Source organism: Ctenocephalides felis, unplaced genomic scaffold (assembly GCF_003426905.1).
Source record: "Ctenocephalides felis isolate EL2017-DRISC unplaced genomic scaffold, ASM342690v1 CF-g0.4_SCAFFOLD_01492, whole genome shotgun sequence".
Taxonomy (NCBI): Eukaryota; Metazoa; Arthropoda; class Insecta; order Siphonaptera; family Pulicidae; genus Ctenocephalides; species Ctenocephalides felis.
This window is the reverse complement of record NW_020537646.1, coordinates 38178356-38189452: the sequence shown is the minus strand read 5'-3', so window position 1 is coordinate 38189452 and position 11097 is coordinate 38178356. Positions and strand designations below refer to the sequence as shown.

The 11097-nt window shown below is 28.7% G+C and overlaps 1 protein-coding gene across 1 annotated transcript in view; it reads left to right on the top strand.

Moving 5' to 3' along the window:
- The first annotated feature begins 1421 nt into the window (after positions 1 to 1421).
- Positions 1422 to 11097, top strand: part of LOC113370748 — a 543405-nt gene continuing 533729 nt past the window's right edge. Inside the window, exon 1 of the mRNA XM_026611438.1 lies at positions 1422 to 2129. Coding sequence (XP_026467223.1) covers positions 1546 to 2129 — 584 coding nt within the window. The 5' untranslated portion in view covers positions 1422 to 1545. The remainder of the gene's footprint in view (positions 2130 to 11097) is intronic.

Below are 11097 nucleotides of genomic sequence, written 5' to 3'. Positions count from 1 at the left end.
AACCGATTTGAATGATTCGATAAACATTTGATTTCCATTGATAGGGAGACGTGCTGATTAGTTTATGGCAAAGGCAGGATCAGCAGATTCGAAGATACGAAGCAAAATGTGTCACTAATGGCCATTCAGTTTTTTGATAGAACGGAGCGCCCGATTCGAATGATTTGGAAAACATTTTACTTGTATTGACAAAATGAACTCGCAAATTTTTGGCAAGGTGGTAGGACTAGTCTTTTCGGAAGTACAATGGAAGATGTGCTATTTTGCTGTTAAAAATAATTATTAGACATATAAAAATCAAACTAGTGGTGTATGGCCTCGTGTCGTAAGGCAAATTGCTGGAACTTTCCGTGCCGTAACGAAATGTTTGAGTAATACTGAATGTTTTCAAATAGATTATTATTAATATTGTAACATTGTCTAATATTTATAAGAATTATATAAACTGAATTGCAAAGTTACAATTATATATTTCAAGTATATAAGTGAGCTTTATAACTTTAGCAAGAATTAAGTTCAAATTATGAATATTTTCGATATACAAAAAAAAATGAAAAAAATTAAATAAGTATTGTTTTTTTTTTCAAAAGCAATTGTTTTGCCAATACAAGTAGAAAGTTTTCTGAAGCATTAAAATTGGATACTTAGTACTGTCAAAAACTGCATTTTTTTGTATATTTAGCTCCGTATCTACAAAACGACTTAACTTGCATTTGCCAAAAACTAATCAGCACATTTACCTATCAATAGAAATGAAATATTTTTTGAACCATTGAAATTCGTTGATCCGTGCGCCCGGAAACGTGGACAAAATTTGTATCCATACATACACACACACACACAACACGTTTTGTGCATAGCTTTTTGAGAAGAAATTTGATTTGAATGGAATCATTACTGAAAACTGTTTTAAATATATGGCTGTTTATAAATCTTGTCAGTTGAGAACAACCGCACGCTTATTTAGTTATTTATACATTATTGAATGTATTTGTTCTCATACAGGACTTGATCATAACTCTCCAAGTTTACACAAATATTATTGTCATAAATAGAAAGAATATTGTAATGTAATAAATAGTAAGAATTGTTATGAACTAAAAATATACTGTTATCTATACAATATAATTTTTCAATATTATATTGATGGTTTTTCTCGTGAATCTATTATTATATTTTATTGTGACAGCAGCACGATTTAAAAATATTCAATATTATTTTTCATTTTAATATTATAATTATACGTATTTTATTTATTCCAGGTGTTCAGCCCGCCGATAACCATGCGCAAAAATAATCAGCACACCGCGTTTCCATTCGATACACCCGATGTCCAACGACACGCCCAGTTTACATTCGAAAGCGCCATAAAGACCCAGCAACAACAATGTAACCAATACAACAAAAAGGAACACGGTCATCAACATCATCACCATCACCATCATCGACAAAATGGCGCACCATCTCCAAATCTAATCAAAGACCACCACCAAATCATGACTAACCACGATCTGATAACTCACCATCACAACCAGTCTCGGCCAAATGGAACAATGTCTCCTAACCAAACCTATCACCACAACCAGTATTTCCAACCACCATGGTGAAACGCAAACTCCCCAACCTCACAGGACGCCATCGAAGCGTCGAAGTAAGCGTGCACCAATGTTGCCAGATCTTCGAGTGGACTTCTTCAAAGAGCGGGAGATCCTGGACGCGTGCCAAACCGTTCCTGCGACCAACGGAGGCAAAACACCGCCGCAAGATCAGTCTCGCGTACATCATCGCTTAGACGGCATCAATGTTACCGCGAATCCTTTAGACGTTAATCATCATAATTCTAATACCAGTGCCAATTTACCTAGAAAGTCACCTTCGGCTACTATTGTTGTGCAGCAAGCCAGCCTCAGTTTGGATTACGGACAGGTGGCAACTGTACTTTTGAAAAACGAAAGCGATTTTGTGTCGAATGTGTCGTGCGTGGTGCAACAGCCAAATCAACAAAAGGAAAGTGGAGGAAGTCAGGACGAGAAGTCCAGAAACTGTAAACGCAGGGAGGAAAATATGAAGCAACTGTTGGAAGTTGCGAGTGCGCTGACTGTTGAAGAACTTAGAGATTTCGAAATGAGGTATGTAACTTATTATTTATTTTGTTGGTGAGGAATCTAGCAAGTAATTTTATTTGTAACACGTTAAGGACCTCTTGCCCACCGGTGACTCGGCAAAAGCATTTGTTCGGGCTGGGTGATCACATGTGGGGTCTTTGATTGAATTAAATGTTGGGGATAAATAATGTGTTCAAAACGTTTACATTAAAAGTTTACATTGCATATTTGCAAATGATACACGCAATTAACATATATTTTGATAATCTAACATAAAACTAAATTATTTATACTTCAAACAGTCCTTCTTCATAATTATTTATTGAGTATTTGTTAAATGCAATCACACATTCTATAATATATTTATTCTACATATAATATTTTTATTTTGCTTCTTACAAACATTTCAAAATTACTCTATTATTCATTGATTCAATTGACTTCACTCAATAACTCGAAAAAAAATTTTCACCAGTTAATTACAAGAAATTGTGACAGCAAATCTTTACCAAAAACTAATCAGGTTAATCCCCAACCAATATATTTCGAACGCTTTTAGAAATCTTAAAATCGATTTGGAATTGTCGGTTAAAACGTGGACAATATTTTTCACTTTTTTGCAATTTATAAAGAAACGGCTCAGCCGATCTTCGCGCAAATCTGACAAACAATAGTACTCATGGAGATGCATCGAATGGCTTAGAAATATTTAAAATCGGTCCAACCGTTTTTGGGAAAACGTCGATTTAAGGTACAAAAAGTGTTCACACACACATATTTTTTCCAAATTTGGTCTTATTCGATTCAGAATGCATGAAATTATCAAATCGGATTTTTGTATGAAAACATAAACTTCTCCTTCGGGAATTAAAAATAAAATCATGAAAATTTTCAATCGGTATTTTTTACGATGGTATATATAAAATCAATAAAAATTACCCTGGTTGTAATAATAAAATACAGCCATATTTAATATCAGCTAACAATTTTTATAAACAATTTATATTAATAAAAAATCACAAAATATTTTTATGAAAAAGCATATCAATTTACATATAAATAAAATAAATATTTGAATACATATTATATCGACCGGCGCTTATTGATTGAATCAAAAATCGAATCACATTGTAAAAATAAACAAACTGTATGTTCGTTTAAATATTATGACGGTAAAAAGTTCAATGTTGAAAATTTACAACTGTGCTAAAATAACCGCGACAAAGTTATTGTTAGAATAATAATCAACTGGAAATATACCATGCGTGATTTTATATGAATTATCGTTGTGTTCTCGATTTTTCAGCAAATCGTTTCATTTGTTTATTTTCGAAATTTCTGCACGACGTGCGAAGAAAGGCTACTTTATCGTGAACACAAATTCTTGCAAAAATGTTCAATTTTCTCATATTTACCCTTGAACAATTATATCATACACTTGATGCTTGATGTTTATATGTGCAAATTGGCCTCTCTCGGGTAATGTCAGATAAAAATAGAATTCGTATTCTATTAAAAGAATTCATCTAAACAATGGATTTATTTATAACTCGATTGTATTTTATTTCGATATTTTGTTCGACATTATGGTTTCGTTATTGTAATAGCTTCTTTACAGATTCACTGAAAAGCAATTATGAATGCCAACTAAAGTATTTTTATATTTTTGAAATCTATTTTCTCAATATTTATACGAGCATATATCTTATATATAAAATTCTTCTGTAATGATGTATAAAAGAATACTTTTTCTAAACGATTATTTTAATAAATCTTTCTGAAGTTTGTTAAGAGAATTTTTTAGGGTTGTTTGAATTATAGAAATATAGTTAGATTGTAGAAATAAATGGAAAAAACACAAAAAACCGCCTATCATTGTTCTACATTCAAAATATTTTGATACATAAGAACTGTCATCTGCCAAAAATGTCGATTTATTTGAAATTTGAATTTAGTTTAAGCGAACCTATATAATATCCATATTCATAATTATGAATAAAAAAAATGTAACATCAACAATATTATTGCCGAGAACCAGCTGATTGAAAAAAATATTTAAAATTTTGTTTCATGTGTCAAAAATTCATTCGTTTCATCATGATCTTAGATTGAACAGTGCCTTATGAACTAGATTTTACAAATTAATTCGATTAAGATTTCAATTAAAGTAATAATGTTTATTAAATTATTAGTAAGAAAAATGTAATGTATAAATTGTAATTACCAAAAGGCAACTAATATAGGGTGCGCGATTTTAGAAATTATTTAAAAATTAATTAGGTAACGTATACTTAAAAGATATGTTAAGGTCTCGTAAACTAAATAACAGTGCTCACCACCAAAAAGCTAACGACGATAGAAAATACTTTTCTATGGATTTTCAAACATTGCCGTTTATTTTCCGATAACATCGTAAAACTTAAGGCAATGGTTGGTTACACAGCTTTTTTCCTCTACTTTCAAATATTGTTGTTAAAAAAATTCCTAACTTGTTTTTGAGATATCGACCTATTCACTTGCGGACCTTCAAGCTTCCCCTCTCTACCCTATCATTATTTAATCAAAAATATTTGAAACATATTTCTCAAATAAATATTACAATATTCCAATGTGATGGAAAAGTACTAACATGTTCATTCTAATTTGTTTACGAGTTGTTATTAAATTCGAACACATAAATTTATATATATTTATCATAAAATCGACCAGTAATTGCTTTCACTCTACATTACGCCAATTATTAGTGTTCTAGGACGATGAAGGTTAAGTGAATCACTTACATTTATTTTAAGTGGGAAATATTATTTTAGAAAATGATAATAATACTATTAGTCATGGATTAAATTATTGTTTATTTGAGAACAATATAATTATTGTTATTTATGTAAAAACTTAAATTAAAAATGCTAAGTTCAATATAAATATAGGTACAAACAACTAAATGACTTTATTCAGTAAAACTCCCACCTACTTCATCATTTTAGAAGTATGTTATTTTTGCTGTTTTCAAAAACTTGGGACATGGTTCCATTTATCCCAGATGGAATAAAATAAGACGTAAAATTTTATAATGTAGGTATTTATTTGATTCATTTAGCATTATACTTGTCACTAGTTTTCACCATAGCAATTTTTATTTCAATTGCATTTAAACGATTTGGATTATTTTTAGAATTGTGTACCGAAATAATCCTTTTATTTTCGTTTCGATTTCTATCTATCTTATGGGATTCTAAAAATAAATAACGCATTAGTTTAGGAAATTGAATCTATATATTGCTTGTGTCGATCTGATTTAGATATTTCATATTGCCTGTTAGAATATTACTTTAATTTTCACTAGAAATATATATTTGTTTAATTCAAATATACTTTTGTTTAACTTGGTTAAAATAATTTTGATACTGTTTTAATATTTGTTCATCATATTGAAGATAATGTAATATCAAATATTGGTAATTTGGAAAATTTTGAAAATAATTTTTAGTACCAATAAATGAGAACTTCAGATTTTTTTGTTATATACACCTTCCATAAATACGAGAAAATTAGGAAGTAAGAACTGAAATTTCACCAAATATAGGATTTTTTACTATCAGCTAAGCTATCATATCAAATACATAAAATTTGTGCATCCATATTTTTTTGGCAAAAAATTATATTACTAACGTATATTGAACTAGTTTCACCATTATATTTAAAAATACTGAAAATAAAACATTTTCTTATAAAAAATCTAATATTTTTATAAAAAATTAGATTAATTTATTCCGGAAGAAAAGTTAAATTATTAAACGTGTCATTTCAATTTTTCTTCAATAAAAATTACTTTTTTCTTTGTTTCAAAGTGGCGAACTTTTGATCACTTGATTAACTTTACGTTTACAATACTTTATTCAGCAAGGATTTTAGATTAATATTCAATTAGTGATAAATTTAAAATTTTCAAATACACCTTAAATATTTTGCAATACAAAATGTAGACAAATTATTTCACTCTCTGATACTATGAATTTGTATCAAAAGGTTATATGCAATGGCGTACTAGAGCTTTGGTCATCCAAAAAGCGTTTGATATAAGAGTTTTGAATTTTATTATGTCTTAGGAATTGGAATAAAATGCAGGTGAATGTGGAGAAAAAGTATGATACCGTAATTTTAATGAAATATATTATTTTATTTATTAGTATCATATGTTAATAATATTTAAATGGCCCAGAACCTCATTAGAAATGAAAACACATTTGAAGCTATCAAATAGTACAGTTCAGTTAACTTATCATTTAACAACCTTAACTAGAAGCAATTGTATTGTTTGATATTACTCAACAAAATTAATTTATAAGAACTTTGTTAAAAACGATACGACAAATTCGCTTAAGTGCAATACTTAAAAGAAATAATAAGTTAGTCAGAGAAATAATCATATAATAAAATTCAAAAATATATAAAATAAAATTAAATTTATTGTAGTTTGCTATTGTTAAAATTTAGTAAATTAGTTTTACGTGTTTCATTTATGTTATTATAGATTATACCTGATATATTTTATTATTTGCACTCGCGTTCACTATCTAACTGAATGATAATTTAATTATTGCGTGAGTGTTGTCATCAAGTCTTTTCCATTATTTTAGGACAATGATATTACATCAAGATATGAAAACATTAATACCGTTATATGCACAGTCACTTCCAAGCAATCAATTTTCCTTTGAATTCGACTTTAGATAATTAAATTAATAAGAATCATTAGTTGTAATTAGAATCATTAGTATCACCTACACGAACCAGAAACAATGATATTATCAAATTGCTTATATTTCCTGAATCGTATATCACCTAGAATATTCAAATTTACAATATGCATGTAATTTGGTTTGCGTATTTAATGAATAACAAAAATTATTTAATTTTTAGTCATTTATTTTTTATCAAATATCTATATGATTAATCATGTGCAAATTATATATAAAGTAGTTGGTATTGGTATTTTGCCTTGGGACAAGTTACATAAACTGCTCGATATGTGTAAGTAGTAATCGACCTAATCAATAAAAAATAAATTAATTTATGAGTGAATAAAAATATTCCAAGTGGATTTATTGCACATAATTGAAAACGAACAAACACGTTAACTCGGAGTATTTTCTAAAAGCAAATTTTCACAAACCAATGATTTTTATAATTGATCCAGTTTTCATAGGACTTTGATGGTTTAGTACAATCATTAAGACCAAGACCAAGTACTCTATTGTTATGCCAAGTAAATCGCCTAATTTTAATTTTAACAAATGGTAAAATTACTACTCATTTTCTCAAATTTTGATGAATTTTTAAAATTGAACTACTTGCTATGCGTCCATAATATTTCAGTGAGTTTTATAACACCATAATATATATCGCCAAAAAAGTTCCATAAAAATCGGCTTAAACTTTTTTTCAACAGTTAATTTCAAGAAAACGGGTAGTAGATTTTCACCTAAAACTAAACAGTATCATTCCCAACTAATATCTTTCGAACAGCTTTTTATTTTTTAAAATCGATTCGGTAGTATGAGCTTAATGTGGTCGAAGAGTTTAACACTTTTTTCAAATTACAAAGAAACGGCTTGGCAGATCGTCTCACATAACTGACAATCGATAGTCCTCATTGAGATACATCAAATGGCTTCTGAATTTCTAAAATCGGTTCAGGCATTTGAGAAAACGTCGATCAAAGGTCTAATTTTGACAAATGCCAAAAAAACGATACTAATTTTGCCAAACTTTGACGAATCTTTATAGTTGAACGAGTTGCCGTAGGGCCGTAATATTTTAGTATGATCTATAAGCCAATGGTGTCTTCGATTTTTTTTACCACTTTATTACGAGAAAACGACCTGTTCGATCTATACCAAATCGATTCAGAACGGCTTGAAACGTCGAGCAAACATGAAATCGAATAACATTGAATCGTCGAAAAAACTTCTTCTTCGGGAAGTTAATAAATGGTAAGTAATGATGAATAAGTAAACAAATTGACAGGTATATTGAAATGCAGGTAGACAGATAGGCGGGTAGCAAAGTAAAAAATAAAAAAAACGTAGACAGATAAGCAAATTCGTAGTTATAACTTGTAGACAGGTAGATAAATAATCAGCTAGGCAGTTAGAAAGATGAGCAAGTAATCATATAAAAATATAGACATATAGACAGATAAACATGTGGGCTGTTAAACCTATAGTTCAATTTTTCAAATATTTTTTATTTAGGAAAACTAGTTTAATTTCAATAAAATAGGTTCTCAATAACAGCAAATATTGTCAAGTATATACAATTTTCATTCCTTTCTATCACTATATTACGCTCAATATCAATAAAGCTGTTTGAACGAAATATTCAATATACTTATGAAAAATTTAACAAAAGCAACAACGTTCCTTTAAACTTGGGCGCGCTCTTTATAAAATGTATAAATTACTTTCGCAAATCGATTATGCTCAAGTTAGCTTTGAAGTACGATCAGCCCGAGTCCCTAGGGACAAAGTATTTCTGTTTTTTCCGAATTAATTAATTTTTGCTTTGGATAAGTAAGCAATTTCCAATAAATATTTTCAGAATAGAAAAGAAAAATCTTTTATCGCTGAATTAATTATATTTAGGACGCGATGAAATTTTAAATATATTAATTATTTAATTTTAAATAATTGAAATATGTGGATCTCCCAAATATATAAAGCTTGTTTTATAATAATTCTGTTTTTTACTAATCGTTTATTTCGCATACTTATATTATGATGGAAGTTAATAAATAATATTGGAATATTATTTGACAGTATTTGATGAAAGTTGGAGATATAAGTAAATTTGCAATAAAATAAGTTGCAATATCAGCAATATGGCCAATTGCCAAGTGAAGTCACATCTGGTGATGATTTGACATTGTTCGGGCGTCGCCTTCAACTGGATATGAAACAAAGTCAAGGAAGAGTTCTAGGCTGCCAGAAATCATTGAATGCTATTTTATAATAATAATCAATTACACGTTTAGTTGATATTCTAATCTTTGATTTTATGTAATTATTTCAGTTTGGAATGAGGTTGTGATTTTTTTTAGCCAATTCGCCACCTTGTATTTATTTGCATACTATTATCAGTCCTACAATTTCTATCTTTGTACTATTTAAATTCACATCTTGATTAACTCGCCTTACTTCCTGAACTATTTTTCACAAAAAACTCGTCAAAGATAAGTTTTTATTTGAGTAATTTTTTTCATCTCTTTTTTTTGATTATCTTTTTCCTACCTTGACCAAATTTGTTGGTTTTTCATATAATATTTATATAACGTTTTACTGAAAATTTTATAGTGTAACATACACAAATTTGTTTTATAACAATTTCTTTATATTTCATAGATGTCAATGATATTTCCAGAATTAGAAACTTATGTTTGCGACAATTTTATATTTGCTAGAAGTTTGTCATCGCGAAAAGTTTGATGCAGAAATTGGTAAAAAAAAACAAATGTATCTGTGTATGTCTGTCAAATTTAACCTTGACTTGAATATTTGATATATTTCAAAAACGGCTTCACCGATTTAAATAATTTGAAAATTGTTAAGAAAGTAAGCGCATAATTTATCTCAATGTTTTTCCGATTGTAATGAAACTTTGGATTAGCGAAGTCTTTCACAATATTTTATTCATAAAATATCTTATGTAGTAGAGAAGACTAGGTACGGTAGTACTATGTCGGTACAGTCATGATATCAGCTAAACTATACTGATTATGAGATAGGGTCCAAAGGGAGTAAGATGAATTATCGTCATTTCAGCTAAATCACACTGATTTTGAGATAGGGTCCTAAGGGAGTAAGATAAAGTGTGATTGCTTGAACAAAATCCCATTATTGCATTCAATCAGTCCTTTACATTAACATGATCTGTAAACCGCATTGCTTTTAAAAAATCAAAAAAAAAGTTTTTCATGTTCGAATTACTGTAAATTGCATAATGCACTTTGTTATTTTGCTGTAAGTTGTACATTAGTAGTTATTTACCAATAATTAGTTTTTGCTTAGATAATTTAGCTCAATTATAATGATGATTGTTTTAAAAAGTGCGCGTTGGGTACGGTTATGACAAATTTTGTGGGTTTGGCTGTGACATGTATTTTTTGTCCTTTTTGGGTAAAAAATAAACAAATAAAAAAATATATCTTGTTCATTTATTTATTGGGGGCCAATTAGTCTTCGAATACAATGTTTACAGATACATTAGACTTCACATTACATAATGTATAAATACTACATAAAATATGTAATAATTCTATATTATATCACAAAATTGCATCTCTGCAAAAAACTAACAAGGAAAAAATCCAACTTAAATAAGACAAAATACTAAAGTCATGTTTTTCTCAAACACTCTGTGTAAAGATTAAACAGGTAAAAAAATTAAACGTAAGAGAAGGTAAACAATTCAATATAGACATATAAAAAAAATCACATAGAAATCTTGTCAACTTTGTTAAAAAATTATGTTTTGTTATATATTGTTATATTTTATTTATATTGTTTTTTGTTACATATTATTGTCATTAACAACAATGAAAGTCATTATAAACCATTTTTAAATAGTATTTTAACTATTGTTTTTAACCTATTTTTAAGCTTGTTAACAACCGTCTCGGGGTTGTGGACAGTTGTGTCGCCCTTTTCTTGTATAATTTGATATTTCCACGTAGACAAATGTTGAATTTACCATTTAATTTACTTTTCTGCCAGATAACTGGTAAGTTAACAAAATTATTATGGTATGAAATCTAAATCTTAATTTTCTTTTATCTACAAAGCCAGACAGAAAACACTATATGTACAAGTTTATTGAACGCGTTTTATACAAAGGATTCGTGGGTAAATGCTTCCATACATAAACTCTTGTAAAAGGATCCGGTCCTTTATAAATTTATATTCAAATAAGTGATCTGCCAGTCTCCCTAAAAGTA